General features: G+C 37.0%; 1 protein-coding gene across 1 annotated transcript in view; it reads left to right on the forward strand.

Annotated features, from left to right (window-relative positions):
* The window catches only part of LOC117411047 (CUB and sushi domain-containing protein 1-like), a 615,018-nt gene that overhangs the window by 547,297 nt on the left and 49,107 nt on the right, over positions 1-18,614 (forward strand). Inside the window, exons 42-49 of the mRNA XM_034921683.2 lie at positions 3,278-3,466; positions 4,213-4,390; positions 8,336-8,481; positions 8,684-8,764; positions 9,094-9,207; positions 12,892-13,080; positions 13,180-13,326; positions 15,021-15,206. Of these exons, the coding sequence (XP_034777574.2) occupies positions 3,278-3,466; positions 4,213-4,390; positions 8,336-8,481; positions 8,684-8,764; positions 9,094-9,207; positions 12,892-13,080; positions 13,180-13,326; positions 15,021-15,206 (1,230 nt within the window). The remainder of the gene's footprint in view (positions 1-3,277; positions 3,467-4,212; positions 4,391-8,335; positions 8,482-8,683; positions 8,765-9,093; positions 9,208-12,891; positions 13,081-13,179; positions 13,327-15,020; positions 15,207-18,614) is intronic.

Raw genomic sequence — 18,614 nt, forward strand, 5'->3', positions numbered from 1 at the left:
TAATTTGATATTTGCGCTGTGGCCATTATTCATTTATGTATTTGTTTAATTATTTTTTTTATTTTTTTTTGGGGGGGGGGGGGGGGTACTTTGATAAACATCAAAGGGTGGTAAAATAAAAACACAATGGCAATCATATACAATATTAAGTTCCCTATCAAGTACAAAATGTAACCATCACCGTATGGGTGTTTACCTCCTAAAGACCCCGAACCTGAATAGACATATCAAAGCTGCACTCCAGTGCCTGTGACGCAGTCATGCCCCCCGCCCCAGGGCATAAGAAGTCTGCATTCACAGATACCAGCATCATTTTTTCTTTCAGAGGACTGAACTTGACCATAGACAGATGCATACTTGTTACTTTTTATCTGCATTTATTATTCGTTAATCATGTATTACACTGATTAATGCGATAATTATTTACGTTGTTTTAGTTTTACTAATTACATGTCATTTTTTGCACATAACCTGTTGTTACGACCCGCAGCAGCCTTGTGCTCCTCGTGAAGCCGGCGACTCCTGTTGCCCCTTCCCAGGGACCAAACAACTTGTGTTGGCTGACTTGAGCTCTCCTCACAGGCTGCTTAGTTCCGTCTGGAGTTAAAAACAAAAGTGTAACTCCCCTTGGAGTTTTTACAGTACTGTACACCAGTTGTGCGCAAACTTTTGAAATGCCACCCCCTTTTCTTACCTTAACTTTATACATAGACTTCATTATATAAAAAAAAAATGTTAAAATGCCACATATCATAACGCAAACAATGTTTGTTTACACACCAATTTAATGTGAAGGATTTGCATTTGGGACTAGATAAGGTCCATTCTTTCTCCAGATTTAATGTAAATTGCATATTTTTTCCTACGTTTAACCACAAAAAGTCCAGATTTAGCTAAATAAATAAATCCCTGCCTCCTCTGCATACAATGCCAAAAGAAATGTACACATTTCAAAACTTTTAAGAATGCATTTGTTAACATTTATGTATTTAACTAAATTTACTTTTTTATGGTTAAATCTAGGAAAAAATATGCGATTTACATTAAAGTCTCAAAAAACACCTGTTAATGGCGGCTTCCCATACTATATGGAAGCTGCCATTTCGGCTCTGTTCTCTGCAGTTTCACTGGCACCTGCCACTTCAAACACAATGTCTCAGGTTCTACAGGTCCTAGAGTGATTGTCAATAGCTCATTTGAAAGGTAAGAACTTGAACTAATTAGCTGTCATTTATGAATTTTTTTAAAATGTTCTGTCCTTTAAAAAAGAAATACATCTGTCCAGATGCCCCCCTTACTGACTCTCCGACCCACATTTTGCACACCGCTGCTGTACACCACTGTACTGACCCGGTGCTACAGGAACCAAACCCATACCAAACCGACCCAGTAGCATCCCGGTTCCGACCTGCTACCGACCAGTGTTTACATCCCCAGTCTGGTACCAAGCAGGCTTTGTTGACAGTCCCATTGCTGTCTTTAACAAGCTGAGGCAGCAACTGTCCATTCTTACTGTACATTGCTTGCTATTTGCATAATGCCTGGGTTTTATCCCTGTGACACATGCAAGGCCAGCCTGCCTGTGGACAAGCAGAATGTTTACAATATTTATACTTTTCAGCAAGTTTAGCTTTATATTTAAAGAGATGCAATCCTACTTTCTCATTGTCCTTTAATATTTTTCACTGTATAAAGAATTACAGCCTTTTTGAAATCCCTGTGCTGTGTACTGTATTTTGAAATACAATACAAATATGATTTGTTGTGTAGACTGTAAAACACTCACTTAGTTTAATTGATCTACAGGGAAAATGTTATATCTCCTTTACGTCATGCAATAGTTTCATAATGTAGAAACATCAGGCATAATTCTCAACAATGATGCTACTGCACTTTCTATGGACATTGAGTTCATGGAGATATTTCTAAAAAAATCTGTAGGCTTTAATACACCAATGACAGAATCAATGTCTTTGCCTGGCTTTAAAACTGAGAAAAATTAAGTCCTTTGAATATGTCTCTATGATTCTTGTGTTGCCACCATCTTACCATCTTCCTGTGAAAATAGCTTTTTAGATTTAATAAACTTGAGTTTTGTATTTTAATCAAATGTTACTTCTATTCCTCTCAATGTGGGGAATTATTAAGGAAATCCCTGGATAGTGAAAATATAACAATAAAAGATTTACTTGCTGTTCAATTTCCACTAAGTCAGTATCATTTAAATGACTACGTATACGACGATGTATTTAAAGATTTTCTATATATATATACTGCTGTGCAAAAGTCTTGTTGTATTTTTCTACTATGATGCATTATGAGCATCAACAATTTACTCAAAGCCTCCACTAGTATTTTCTACTATTATAACAACCTTGACTTGCACAAAGAAGGAATAACATTGAGTGACATAGCTCACATCACTCGATAAGGTGTGGTATCCGAAGCATAATCAACAAGTACAGAGAAACATCATCTGTAATTGACAAACCCAGGACTAGAAGACCCTAAAAGCTGTCTAACAAGGATGAGCAATACTTGAAGATAATACCCTCAAGGAATAGAGAGAAGGCAAGCGTTGAATTGACAACAGAACTGGCAGAAGGCACAGGTGTCATTGTCCATCAAATCAATAGTACGAAGGTCACTTTTGAAATCAGGACTTAAAGGATATGTTGCAGTAAGAATACCTCAGTTAAGAAAGGGGAACAAGACTAAAAGGCTAAAATATGCACAAGAACACAGAAATTGGACTATGGAACAATGGTCAAAGGTGCTTTGGACTGTTATCAATTCAACGCTTGTCTTCTTTCACTAATCTTGGACTACCTCACTTAAAGTAAAATTAGGTAGTACAATTAGGGGTATGTAAAATCATCCATTAATATAATTGTTACCCTCCACACCATACACAGCTGTGAGTGATAAAAACATGCTCATTCATTAACAACTAAAATAATGTGATATCTTGTAACAATTGTAAGTCGCCCTGGATAAGGGCGTCTGCTAAGAAATAAATAATAATAATAATAATAATAATAACAACTCCAACAGTTGGCACTTACAGTATGCTATAAAGTAAGTACAGTAGTTAAACATTTGTAATTTTGTAACTATAGTTGTGCTCTGTGTGGCTCTGCTTTACATTAACCTCTTGTTAAGCTCTACAGTAAGATTGACAAACACCACTGTACCTGGTTCAAATAAATAAAAGGCAAACTTTATTAATTCTGTTTTAGGTATGATTTAACTGATTTCTTTTTTTTTTTTTTTTTAGCATACGAATTGCAAAACTGCCCAAATCCTCACCCATTTCCCAATGGATACATCATTAACAGTGATTTTAATGTGGGACAGTCAATATCCTTTGAGTGCTACCCAGGATATGCTCTTATTGGACATCCAGTTCTCACCTGTCAGCATGGAATCAACCGGAACTGGAATTACCCTTTTCCTAGATGTGAAGGTAAATGATATTGAATTGAGGTTGCAGGAACTGACCTGGGCAACGGTCAGACACAGGCATGTGAGACACAGGAAGATACGCTGCTTGCCTTGTTTAGATTGATCTGATTGAGTTTGGTTTCAAATACTGTCAGCTTAGAGTCTGCAGCTTTTCAAGATCAAGCATGACACCATGGTAATCCTATACATTAATTGTGTGTTATGCCGATATGATGCAATTTGAGGTAGGGGGTTTAATACAGTTTAAATCTTTACTAAAAAAACATGTCCATGCTGTTTAGATATTTGAATGCAATGTGGGCTTGGTCCCATAAGACTTACTGTCTGCCAGTTTGTGATGTGGGACAGGTCAAAGAACCATGAAACTATTAATGTGCTTCCAAAAATGTTTTCATATTTGTATACAGTATATTAATTTATCTTCATTGACTCAAATGAAGAGTTATTTAATATCATATTTATGCCTGTAAGTTTAAATTCAGATGTTAGTTGACATGATGTGACCACATATATTTGCATACATGGCAGACATAGGGATTGTTCAAATTATCTTACACTCTATTTATTTTGGCATATATTGTCAGGAAAACATCCCCAGGAAGAAATGATCCCCAAACCTCATTTCTGTTGAGAATTATAAGCCATGTACTGTACTGTGCTATAAGTCACAGGTTATCACATTTGTCAAATACAAACAACGGGTGCTAAATATATGTGTACAATATGCTATTTTTTTTTCTTTTTTAGCTCCTTGTGGTTATAATGTATCAGCTCAGAATGGCACCATTTATTCACCTGGATTTCCAAATGAGTATCCACATTCCAAGGACTGTATTTGGCAAATTGCCGTGTCTCATGGTCATGGGATATACATCAACTTCACTTTGCTCCAGACTGAACCTGTCAATGACTACATTGCTGTATGGTAGGACCAATTCACATTTACCCAAGCCAAATTATTATTGATGATATTAATGATGTGAAAAAGTAATCTTTATCTGTAAATGTTTATGTTCGGTCTAAAGAGTAAAATTCCAAGGATACATCTTTGCTAATAACCCACAGAACTCATTGGGCCCTATGTAACAAATATGTGTGCAACCACTTTCACTAGGGCATAAATGACAGTGTTAGCGAACCGTCCTGATAGAGCACGAAAACGTGATTTACAAGTCATGTCTCATGTGTGGGCTAATACATATCAAATATCGAATCATGCACCCAGCCAATCAAAGCACAGTGGGGGGAGTAAGGTTACAACCAATAAGGATTCAACATTCCCTTTAAGAGGACCTGTGCATCTGCAATAGCAAATGCATGGCATTTTGAAACACAAACAAAGAAGTAAGGAGATAGAAGCGAAAAAAATAAAAATGTCCAGCAGCCTAAGTGAGCAAGATGACCAAGCCCCTCAAGCAAAACTATGATTGTTTTATTTTTTTTAGCAGCCTGGAGATGTAGAGTGAAGAAGGTGAAGGAGGTGTAGAATACTTTATACAAAATAAAAAAGTAAGCTTTGTCTGACCTGCCTGTCACTTGCAGCATCTGCAACCTCTAACAGTGGTGCTTCAAATTCAGCATCTGCTTCCCTCAACCCTGTAATCTTTCTTCTGTAAGTTCAACATCACATCCATTATGGAGAGTTATGTAAAACACAACCAGCCAGGATGAAACTGCTAAACTTCTGAGGAGTGTACTGTAGTGTTCTCCCAGAGACATCCAAACATCGGAATCGCATTTTGAGGATTCCCAATGTTCGCTCAATTACAGTACAAGCACATTGAAAGGTACAGTTATACCTCTGTTTGGCAGGGGTCGTGGAGTTGAGCAGCAATGTCCGTAGCCATCGCTTCAGTGGATACTCGTTGTCCCCTATCAACCAGCCTCTGACTGTCATCCCGCTGAAACGCAGCTGCCACCTGCAAATTAGTGAGGATAAATGAGTCATGAACAGAGCCAGAATGGTTTGCATACAGATTTGTGATGTAGTTGGCATCACACACTTCTTGCATGTTGACAGAATATGTCCCCTTACGATTTATGTAGAGGTGCCTATTCTGTGTTGGTACTCGTAGGTGCACATGTGTGCAATCGATGGCTCCCAGGACACCAGGAAACACACACCTCCTAAGAAAACCCTGCTTTATATTTTGTTGCAACTCGTGAGAGACAGGGAAATGGATGAATTCTCCTGCCCGCTTTACTAAAGCCGCAGGTACATCTCACAGTGCACAGCCAACTGGCTTCTGTCTGCAGTATACTGTAAAGCCATAAATATTGCTAGGCTTTTGCAAAATGCAAACATTTTTGGCACAAAATCAAATTCCACTAACAATACATACTATAAATGGGTTTTATGGGTGTGATTCGCCTAATATTTTGGTCACAAATATTTATGGCTTTACAGTAACCCACAGTACATTGGAACAACCCAGTGGCATAAAATGTTAGTGCAGCAGGTACCCTTAGTGCTACAGGCACAGTGTACTCTCAGCATGTCCCCATCAAGGTCAACGTGAAGCAGTTGGCAGATGTCAGTGATTGTTTGTGTGTTGAGGCTGGCAAAATTGCTGCATAAATGATGTGTCAGACTGGCTCAGAATAGACAGATGACTTCTAAATATTTGGGGACGTCCTCCTCCTCCTCTGTGTCTGGACATCCAGTGCGCACTCCATATTTCTTTTATTTCAATTTTTTTCTCTCTCTTTTCTTTACCTGCTTCCCTGGTAGTTTCAGCTGTATTTATAGTCGACCATGTAATTTGCGCACAGTTTAGACCTGTCAATTGAAACGCTAACACTATTGATGATTTGCTAAATCGCTACATTTGTATGTAAATGAGGACACGCCGCTAAAGTTCAGCCTTGTGCCTTTTAAGCTTGCATATTTTTGGATGAAGTCCGCTGCCATCTGGTAATTTATGTTGTGTTACTCAATTAGAAGTAATCAAAATGTGACAAGTGGTAACGAGTAGATTTAAACTATATAAGCATGATTTTACATAGATTTTGTAACTTCAGAGCAAGCCATGGGGAAGAGCCATACCTCATCGGAAACACAGCCATCAAAGCTCTTTAAATGGAAGGTTTTAGCAGGCGTCAGATAGCCAACAAGTCTGCACTGCTCGCCAGGATAGGACAGCCAGTTGTGTCCACTTACTGCGGCAATGGAAAGAAGTTAGGGTGAAGGCGTCTGTGTGAGAAGGTGTCTCTTGGAGAATGGTCTGGTGTCAGGGCGGCCTGCTAAGAAGCCCTTCTGAGCAAGAAAAACTTCAGAGATCACCAAAGATGACTGGGCCAAAGTCATTTTCTCTGATGATTCCCCCTTTCAGCTGTTTTGAAAACTGAAGTGTATTAAGAGTTCAAAGGCTCAAAGGAGAAAAATACAAGTCAGTGTACCATCCCAACGACGAAGCATTTGGAAACTGTCCATATCTGGGGATGCTTTTCTGCCAAAAGCACAGGGTCCCTACATGTTTTACCTAAGAGGACAGCTGTGAACAAGGACTGGTACCTGAAAACATTCCAAGATCACCTCCTCCTTATGGCTCACAACGGTGATTTCTACTTCCAAGATGACGGAGCCCCTTGCCATTGAGCTAAACAAGTGAAAAAATGATTGGAAGACAACATTATCACATCTCTTAAATTTTGGCCTTGAAATTCGCCGGGTCTTGTGGTCTGATCTAGGACAGGAAATCAGGAAAAGTCCATGCAACCTAAACTAACTGGAATCAAGTGTAAAGGCTGCATGGAAGAATCTAAAGTATAACTCAACTCTTCAGCGCCTCATTGAGTCCATGACTGAGAGGACTAAGGAAGTGTTAAAACACAATGGATTGCACTGCAGATACTAAGTACTACTGTTGTGGCTTCTGGTAGACTTTTGCCATAGCATAGTTTCTTTGATTGCATGATGTTAACTAATGGATCTAAATTATGTTCATATATATATATATATATATATATATATATATATATATATATATATATATATATATATATTAATTATGTCTCAATCCTAAAATTCTAGTGTGATGCAGTTGTTCTGGCCATAGCTGTATATACCAGTAATACTTAATCTGATAAACAGTATTGACTCTTCAGATCAGTTATCTTAAATACATTGGGTGACACATCTAGTATGTACAGTTTCTTCATTTTTTAAAAGTGATTTTTAGCTTACCTTCCATGAAGGATACAGGTTTAAAAAAATAAATAATAAAATGACTTTATCAGCCGTAAATACTGGAAAACTCCCTTTAATAAATTCAGTTACTATTTGTGTTTATTACAAATTCGGCGTGAATGATAATCTGCCTTGCAAATAAATAAAACAGAACTGAGAATGCAAGCAAAGTAATTATATTGTAGGTTGCAAATTAGATCAATTATATGAGCCTCCTGAGCTCAAAATATAATCAAACTTTGTTCAAGCATTTTGCTTTGATTGAAAAGAACTGCACAGATTTTGCAAATGTCCTTACAGCATATTCAAAACCTTTTCATCACAAGCATTTTGTTTTTTTTCTTTTGTATTAAAATAATATTTGGGGGAACAACATGAAATAAATAGCTGCAATTTATTTGATGGAACTTCAATGCAGTATCAGTCCCATTTATTTATGTACTAGTTTTTTGTTGATTCTATTGCAGTAGGCAATATATTGTAGTTATTGAATGATCTTTGTGATATTCTGCAAATCACATGTCAGATCTGAATGTAAACAAATCTTCGAAACCACAGTAATAATAAACTGCTATTATAAAGACTTAGCTTGACACCTGCAAGAAAATTTATTGTTTGTTTATTTCTTAATTGATTGATTTATTTGGTACTGCATTTTTTTTTCTCCATTTCTTCCCCCAGGGATGGTCCTGGTGAGAATTATGCACAGCTTGGAGTGTTTAGTGGGAATACAGCCCTTCAATCAGCTTACAGCTCCTTCAATCAGGTTCTTATTAAGCTTCACAGTGACTTCTCAACGGGTGGATTTTTTGTCCTCAATTTTCACGGTCAGTTTGCTTCATCAGTTATTGTTAATGAATACCAAAGTCCTGTTATTAAACTCTCACAAACACCAAATGATGAATATGAAGTAAATTAAAAAAAGTGTTTTTCAATATTTGTTCTCTCTTTAAATTGATTTTATTTAAAAAGCCCTAACGTATAGCAATATTAAAATGTTAAAATATGAAAACACATTTTCTTTATTAGCCTATCGTCTGATAAAGTGTCAGCCACCTCCAGTTGTCCTCCACTCGGAAATATTAAAAGAAGATGAAGATTTTGAAATAGGTATCTATCTGCAATACTTTTTATTATTTATTTATATCTGATCTGATCTGAATTCATGGCTTTCCATTAGAAGTAACAAGAAAATATTTTGAACTGAGAGCAAAGTTTTCACATAATTAAAATGATATTACTAAACTTACGTGTAGATAGTATCAGTTAAATTGTTGTTCTTTTACATCAGTTTTATAACAACGCATTTTTGTATTTCTTTCATAAAATTGGGATCAGACTTTGAACTTTGACTTTGAACAAAAATTATGAAATGAATTACCAATGCCAGTATAATGATGTGAAAGTTAAGTTGTTATTCATGTAATTATTTCCTTTAGGAGATGTTGTGAAGTACAAGTGCTTTCCTGGGTTTACTCTGGTGGGCAGTGATCAGCTCACCTGTAAGCTCAATACATACCTACAGTTTGAAGGTACACTGAATTCCTGTGAAGGTAAGTAAACAATGCAGTAATATTTAACAATCAAATCAGGGTAACAGTTTTTAGTAATACCAGTTGAAGCTTATCTAAGATGTGATGACAGTTAATCTATAATGTATCTGACCAAAACATTTAAAATAAAGATGTGCTATAACTTTTCTAAATTACATTTTCTACTGAAATACCTGTTGCAAAGAAAGAAAAAAACAGCAAAATTGACAAGATGACAATAAACATGCACTGCACCAAGCATATCAATTATATCACACAGTAAGTAATTCAAATATAGATATGTATGAACTAAAATATTTCCTATTGAATGCAAAAATATACCATGAACGATCATAGTAGCATGTTTAGATTTATATTGAACAGCTTAATTAATTGCAAGCTCTGCATCTGAGGTCTGTTTCCCAAAAAACTACTTTAACAAAACTAACATCATGAGAGAACACAAACAGCTTTTGCAAACTGAAGTGCTCCCAAAGTTCTGTTGATGCTCCTGAACTTCTACTTGAGTTCACAAGTGGTCATGAGATGTCCGTTGAGGTTACACCATAAATCCATTGTGAGAAAATGCACACACACAGATGCTACTGACAGCTACTGACTGTTCTATATGCTACTAGCATCACTGCACATTATGCTTGTTTTCTTTATTTTTGTTTTGTTTTTTTAAAAAGCAAAGAATAATTTAAGCTTACACCATAAATCAGCAATAAGTTTCAGATGACTTATAAATGTGTTTCCCTATTACGCCCTTAAGTCAACCAAGCGGTGCTCCTGAGGGTCTCTGAACTGGTTTAATTATAATGAGGGATTTAGGAAAATGCACACCAAGATCAATTTAAAGCACCAGCACCTTACTGAAAGAATAATATTGAATTCACAATTACGACTGTTATCGGGAAACGTCCCCTTGTGGTGGTTTTTAAAAATGTGTTATTCATGAGTAATTAATTTTCGTGTCAGGGTTAAGTAAGAAATAATGTTCACTTCATTGGATTTCAATGGTAAATCATTATTATTATTTTTTATTTTTTTATTTCTTAGCAGACACCCTTATCCAGGGCGACTTACAATCGTAAGCAAATACATTTCAGGTGTTACAGTACAAGTAATACAATAAGAGCAAGATAAATACAATGACTTTGGTTCAAGTAAGTACAAGTGTGACAAAATTCAATTCAGTAATACAGCAGATAACAGTGACAGTGATAGTTACATCAAGATATGATTAAATACAAAATACTACAGATTAAACACTTGGCAGATTACAGTACTCTGAAGTACAGGTTTAAATGCAGTAAAATAGGGGGCAGATAAGAGCAAATAAAGCGCATTTAAGGAAGGGTGATAGTATCCCAGGGGAAAAACAGAGGAGTTCTACAGGTGCTGTCTGAAGAGGTGAGTCTTATGGAGGCGCCGGAATGTGGTCAGGGACTGGGCGGTCCTGACATCTGTAGGAAGGTCATTCCACCACTGCGGAGTGAGGGTGGAGAAGGAGCGGGCTCTGGAGGCAGGGGAGCGTAGAGGAGGTAGAGCCAGTCTTCTAGTGCAGGCGGAGCGGAGAGGTCGAGTGGGGGTGTAGGGAGAGATGAGGGTCTGGAGGTAGCTGGGTGCAGTCTGGTCAAGGCATCTGTAGGCTAGTACAAGAGTCTTGAACTGGATGCGAGCGGTGATCGGGAGCCAGTGGAGTGAGCAGAGTAGTGGAGTAGCGTGGGAGAAGCGAGGCAGAGAGAACACCAGGCGGGCAGCGGAGCTCTGGATGAGCTGGAGCGGACGGGTGGCGGACGCAGGGAGGCCAGCCAGGAGGGAGTTGCAGTAGTCTAGGCGGGAGAGTACCAAGGCCTGGACCAGGAGCTGGGTGGCGTAGTTGGTGAGGAAGGGTCGGATTCTTCGGGTGTTGCTCAGGAAGAATCGGCAAGTGCGTGCCAGAGTGGAGATGTGCTGGGAATAAGAGAGGCAGGGGTCCAGGGTGACTCCGAGGTTCTTAGCGGAGGAAGAGGGAGAGAGTGTAGTAGATTCCAGAGGTATGTAATAACATTTTAATCACTGTACAAACAGTTTGTGTAAAGTCTTACCAGCCTTTCACAGATGGCAGGTTTAATTCAAGTCTATGTTTATTTGTTGACTTAATGACCCTGTAAAAGCTATTTTCTGGCATCATTTACTCCCAAAATAAAGTAGATTTCACAAGCATTTCAGATCTGTAATTGTAACTGTAATTGTAATATTCATCAGAAACAATTGGCCAAGTGCCGCCCGGGTGGGGAGGGCTTAGGTTGGCCAGGGTGTCCTCGGCTCACCGCGCAGCAGTGACCCCTGTAGACTGGCCGGGCACCTCTGTAAGTTGCCCGGAGCTGCGTGGTCCTCCGATGCTGTAGCTCTGAGGTGGCTACATGGCAGGCCTGCAGAGTGAAAAGAAGCGGACGGCTGACTGCACACGTTTTGGAGGACGCGTGTGTCCGTCTTTGTCTCTCCCGAGTCAGCGCGGGGATGGCAGTGGTGAGCCGGGTTGAAATAAAAAATAATTGGGCTTTCCAAACTGGGGAGAAAATGAGAACAAATTATTATTTATTTCTTAGCAGATGCCCTTATCCAGGGCGACTTACAATTGTTACAAGATATAACATTATTTTTTACATACAATTACCTATTTATACAGTTGGGTTTTTACTGGAGCAACCTAGGTAAAGTACCTTGCTCAAGGGTACAGCAGCAGTGTCCCCCACCTGGGATTGAACCCACGACCCTCCGGTCAAGAGTCCAGAGCTCTAACCACTACTCCACACTGCTACCCCTGAATAAGTAATTGGTGATTCCAAATTAAAAATAAATAAATAAAAATAATGAAGAGTCAGTTTCACAAAACGACGGCTGATACCAACTAAAATGAGGGAAATAAAACTGAATATCTGACAAGTGGACCTGACTGACGTTACAGAAAATGACTGATAGGTACTACAAATAAAATACCAAAACAGTGTCTTGTTTAAAATAGCAAACTGATTTGTAGTGCAAATTAATATAAAATGGAAGATATGACAGGACATCTTGATGTCTTCAGTATCTTCCATGATAGCAGGTATTTTGACAGGTGTTTTCTTTGATTTTGGTGGTGCAGTGATATGTGGTTAGCACATGTGCAGTAATTGGCACCGGTTTATTGTAAAATAAAAGGTTTAAACAAAACAAAACACTCAAAATAAACGGTGCAATGGCCAAACGAACAGACAGACAAAACAAACGGTGGACGAACACTAAACAAGTATGAGTAGTCTTTTGTAATCTTTTAATTATTTATTATTTTAATCTCCTCTCCACACCTGTTCTCCACTCACGAACACACAACCCCGAGTGAGTGAAACACTGCATATTTTATACATGTGTACTTAGACTCGATTGCTTATCAATCGTTCAGTTTGTTATCTCAGTACATCTGCACTTGAACTCATTTGTGCACTTCCAGTGCTTCCATACAAATACCCCTTTTAATCTGCACGTGAAGTGAATGTGCCATCCTCGTGTCTAAATTCAATTATACATTTTACATCACCTGTGCTACACAGACCCATTTATATCCCGTGCAACAATACCTATACACCAACATTAACACACCACATGCAACATATAATCACACACATGGGCGGGGCACACTGCCACATGCTGCAACTTGTTTTCTGTCATTTCTAGCTCAGTGTCCTGCAAACGAAGTCCGTACTGAATCCTCTGGTGTGATCCTTAGTCCAGGGTATCCAGGCCTCTATCCAAACTCCCAGACCTGCTCTTGGACGGTTAAAGTGGAGTTCGGCTATAACATCTCAATTTATGTGGAAATGTTTCAGAGTGAAAAACAGTTTGACGAACTGGAAATATTTGATGGTAATTATATAATTTAACACTAAATCTAAAGTTGTGGAACAGATTTTATTTGATGTAATCAAACGTAGTTTTGAACGTTGATATTTTTTCACCTTGTAGGGCCTACAGGCCAAAGCCCTTTATTGGTTGCTCTAAGTGGAAACCACACTGGACAGCTCAATTTTACAAGCAAAACCAACGTGCTGTATCTCCGGTGGTCAACCGATCATGCAACAAACAAAAAAGGATTCAAAATACGATATTCAGGTTAGTGAAACAAATCCATTCTCTCTGAAATAATGCAATGCATAGCTTGTTTACAGGATGTGTTTTCTACCAGGAATTTTGTAAGAAAACTAAAAAGGGCAGCTGTCTCTGAATTCAATATGGCATTGTGGTACAGTGAAAAGCATCATTGTTTGGAGATATGGTGCTTAGGGACGGTTTACAAAAGGTAGTGGTTCTATTCTACACTTGGCAGCTTTTAATAGCACTTTTCTTGGAATATCACCAGCAATGTCATGTCAATTTTAACTTGGTGCTGTCCTAGGTTGCTGCTACTTTAATGATTCTCGTCTACTGTAAAGAGAAAACAAAACTAGTACAGCATCCATATCTACAAATAAAGCAGTACAGAATGATGATACCAATTTAAATCACAGCTAGAAAAAAATGCCAGCAATATTGCTCCTGAATGAGACTGACTAGCTATGAGATATCCTAATTATTTAAAGCAATTGCCAAACAATTTAAAATAGGGATTTAAAATGCAAATGGTATTCTTTAATCTCTGCAGGCACTAGGCTAAAACAATTAAGTTGATGCTTCAGTTTTGAGCAATTCACTGGATTTTTTAAAACTAATTGTTTCATGTTTTTAAGAAAATGTTTTTTTGTTCTTGCTCTTGCAGCTAAATAGGGCCCAACGTTTCTCTGAAGTCAAATTCATATACTGATAGGCAACTTTATGTACTTCCATCAGATGTATACTTCTAAAAGATTCACTCCAGGTTTGTCTGGTTGATCAGATTACACAGTCAAACCTGGGGCAACATATCATATTCATTTACCATGATCGAAGCCCAATGGACTATTAAAAAATAATAACTTGAATGTACCAATCATTAAAATAGCATCTGTATGACTACCGGTAGCATGGTTTGTACAGATCAAGCATGCAATATTATCTGATGTTGAACATAGAAAAATGAGTTCAAAGATTTTTCAAGGAATTTCATGATGGCTAATTGAAAGGCTTTGAAATGTATATATTCATTCCACTTTGTAACTGTGATAGTATTTGAGATTTGTCAGCTGTTACATGATAGTAAGATAAAGAAGGCTCAAACTGCTTTAATTAGTGGAACAAATATTCCTGGGCATGTATCAAACATTTCCTTTTGGTTATGCCATCGGCAAAATATAATAAAAATATTATTATTATTATTATTATTATTATTATTTTTCACTGTATGAATATAAGATGTCTATTTTGTGATTTCAAATTCATGATACCAGATTAAGTGTAATACTGACAGTCTATCAACACTAATCAATTTATAATACCAATATTGCCACATTTTGTTACTTTTAAAGGAAATTGGATTTATTAGGATGATTGGCAAGTAGTTTTATGAATTTGTATGAGTTTCTATGACTTAGTTTTATGAGTCCTTCATGACTGCAATAATCTTGTAACAAAAACTTGAAGAAATCTATAAAGGCATATGGAAGGCCATCAAGGATATAAGTAGGTTTTGTTCATCTTGTCCCACTTAAGAAATTATTTAAGAAGGATAGAACAGATTACCTGTGTTCCGTTTTCACCTCATTCATCTACAGCCAAGCTGCCCTTTGATGCTGCTATAGCTATGGGCTATGGCCATTTTGGAATGTGCATGTTTTGAAAGGAGATCATATTTTATTGATTTTTAATGTATATGTTTTTGTCTTACAATTTAGCTGCATATTGTAGCGTAAACACTCCAAGGAATGGTGGAGTATTTAACAAGACAGGTGGTCAACTTGGCAACAAAGTGCACTATTCCTGTAATCCCGGATATAGGATGATTGGTCACAGTAATGCCACATGCAGACGCCGCCAAAATGGATTATATGATTGGGATTCTGCTGTCCCATTCTGTCAAGGTAACCGTTTTTTATTCTTTATTTTCTTTATGGTAAACCAAATGTAAGGTTTTTTTTTTTCTCAAATAGCTTTCTTGTAGCCAGATGCTGAGGTATTTAAATCTGTCACCTTCCACCGTTTTACACTATATAATAAATGCTGACAATTTTATAGCAATATTACTGACACTATTACCAGCGATTTTACATAAATCCATTGTGGTACTGTCCAAGTTGCAGCTGTTTTTCGATTTTATTGAAAACTACTGATAAGAAAACTAGAAGAAAAAATAACAGTGGATAGTGTGGATAGTGGATAGAGTGCTGACATTTTTATGGTGAAATGAGCTCACATATTGGAAGTTAATGCTTTTTTAAGATGCACTTCTTTTTTAAGTTAATTCATGGTCAAACACTGTCACAGACAATGCACAATTTAGATTAAAGGCAGCCACTGTATATTTGAACACCGACTGTAATCTAGCTAATACACTGTAAAAGTCTCTACAGAGGTAAGCCTTACACATACAGTAAATATGAAAGGTGTAAGTGCATATGCAGAAAAATATAGTGCATTTGCTTTTTATTGTAACCATGGTATCGTTCAGGAGGCAAAAGCAAAATCTCTCCCCCCTTCTAATTGAAGTAAGGTTTCCGTTTGGTCTTTTTGCCTCACCATTCCTCCCCTTCACTACCTCTGCAACTGCATCTCCAGACTTAAAAAAAGAGCAGATTGTCTCACACAAAGTAGTAGAACAGCTATTTTTAAGTTAGACTTAGAAACACTTGCAACTCCTTGGATTAACCTCCAAATATACTTTCATTAAATCCACACATTATGTTGTCAAGGTTTTTACGGACCAAACCACCATCCTCAGGGCTCAATTATTTTTTCCTTCCTCAATTCCCTTTTTTTTATTAACTCAGGAGATTACAATCAGGTAATGATTTATTAGCTTTGGCTAAGGTTATTTATTTAAATGTTAATTTTTTTTTTATTTATTTTTGTTTTTAAATACGAGTGTTCATTTATATATTAGAATTACAAAACAAACCTTGTTGTACATTCTTACAATATTTCACCTGTGTTAGAGTTTCTTTCCCCCAACCGGGCTATAAAAAAAGAACACAAATCAAAAGTTGTGCAGATACAGTAATAATGAAACTGATGTATCAAAAGTCATAATAATAAGAAGAAGAAAATGAAAACTAGGAATCGTACTGTAATAACAGGATGTAGTCACGGGATGTGCCCCCTTGAAGGGTGGACTGATGTACTATATATATTATGCAAGCTGGAACCAACTATACCCTGTACTCTTCAGTAATAAAAATAAAAAAAAAAAGCTGTTGCAGTTGTGCCTCCAGCAGATGTTGCATGTGAATCGTGAATGCAGCGAGGCAGCAAAAACTTAAGGAAAATCATGCTGCAGCTGTTCATACAAAACTTTCAAAGGGAGAAAAAGTTGCAATTACCACAGACTTGTGGACCCCATTCCCCAATCTTCCCATCGGTGGAAGACTTTTTTCACTTGAAATTGTTCTGTAAGCTTTTGGATCGAACAGCCGTTTATGTTTAGTACAATTTGTATTTGTATGTTGGAACTACTGCACTAAAATAAAGGACCTCTGTGACACACTTCAAACAGGTAGGCCAGGCATCTATTTTTACAATTTAATGTAAAGTTGTGTGGATACGTGAATTTGAATACTTTACGTTATTAGTACTACTTGACCATATACAATGAACTGCACAAGAAGGCAAACATTATATTACTGACTTAATATATTACTTGATTGTGTGTTAGTTTGGCATTTAAAATAGGACGTGTGGCATTGTTTGGGAGGTTGTTGTACACTAGTACAGTATGTAGAGGAGAGTGGCGTTTGATTCGAGTACTCGGAAATTGTAATGCTCAAGCACTCGTCTCGAGCAGCAATAGATCTAAAAAATCCCATCGCTGCTATCAAAGACCGCAAACTTTTAAATCTCTGAGGCAGACTTTTTAATATCAGTCACAGTGCTCTTTAAAATTCCAAAATATTGTGTTATTTTATCCCTGGTAATGACCTTTTTCAGAAGTGAAAGTATTTCCAGCTTTTTTTTTTTTTCAATTGTAAGCACAACTCGCTTTTGCTTTCCTGTAGCTATTTTGCATTAGCGCGTACGTTAGTCTCTTTTTTTATTTTTTTATTTTTGTAAACCATCTAATTTTGGGCAAAGTAAATTATATGAAAAAATTTAATAGGTACTCTAAAAACATTTTACTATCCGAAAATGTGTTCAATATGTATATAGTTATATCTTCACTAGCAACTTTAATTACAACCACAAATATAAACATTTCAGTATGTACTTTGATGTGTACGTTGTTTTTTTTTTTAACTTTGTAGTTCAGTCTTTGCGACTTTAAAACATTATTTGCCTGTTTTGGGTTTATTTGCTTAGAAAATACTAACCGGGGTTGTCAGTATCAGCATTTAATATAAAGAGAGAGTGTGTGTATGTAGATATGGTTTAAACATTTAAACCCTGACATTGCAAAGCATTTAAACGTTCATAAAAATTTACCAAAAGCACATCGCTACCATTTCCCTGACCGGACATCTATCCTTCCAGACCTCACTCTCCAGTGTAATAGACCAAGGAAAATGCATTGCATGATAGCAACTTCTCGTTGGCTTCTTCTGCATTCAACCTGACCTTTAAGTACTTAATTGTGAAAACCTCTAAATTCTACTGCTATTCTTGAAACAATACAGGCTGATCTGCAATTAACTCTAATAACACTGTGGGCAGAACACAGCAGTCTTTTTGTTTTTAGGTCATTGAGGTGCTGTGGGATACATTGTTATTTACATAACATGTCAATGTCTTAAGTTATCTCTGCCCTGTGTATTGTGGATGCAATTAATAGCGATTTTGTTGCCAATGTAATTGCATCCAGTGCTTCCTGTTGAATAAATATGAAAACTATGGTGTTACACATTCCTCCTGCTGTACACATACATTACTATAACTTGCTTTTCCAGCCCATTGACACGTGATTGGCTTTTGGAGAGTATAGGGTCAATTAAATTGTCCTCAACACTGCCACAGCTTATAATTTAATTAGGACCAAACCACGTAATTATACTTACTTTTAAAGACAAAAATACAAGAGACTCTCACACACTTTGCTAGAATTGTTTTTCTTAAAATCCTTTTTTTCTTTTATTGATTTAAATGATGGCAGTATTTATACTGGATCTGCCACTGTTAAGATCAATTGAATAGACCCCTCTATCTTGAACATCCACTTTCTTAGGAGATGCTGATCATACCATGGATGTAGTTTGTTGACTTGCGTTTTTATTGTTATATTGTTGATTGATTGCTGTGTAGTTTCAGTAAATAGAAGGTATTGTCTTTTCAAGTAATTTCTGAAA

The sequence above is a fragment of the Acipenser ruthenus genome, chromosome 6 (genome assembly GCF_902713425.1).
Source record: "Acipenser ruthenus chromosome 6, fAciRut3.2 maternal haplotype, whole genome shotgun sequence".
Taxonomy (NCBI): domain Eukaryota; kingdom Metazoa; phylum Chordata; class Actinopteri; order Acipenseriformes; family Acipenseridae; genus Acipenser; species Acipenser ruthenus.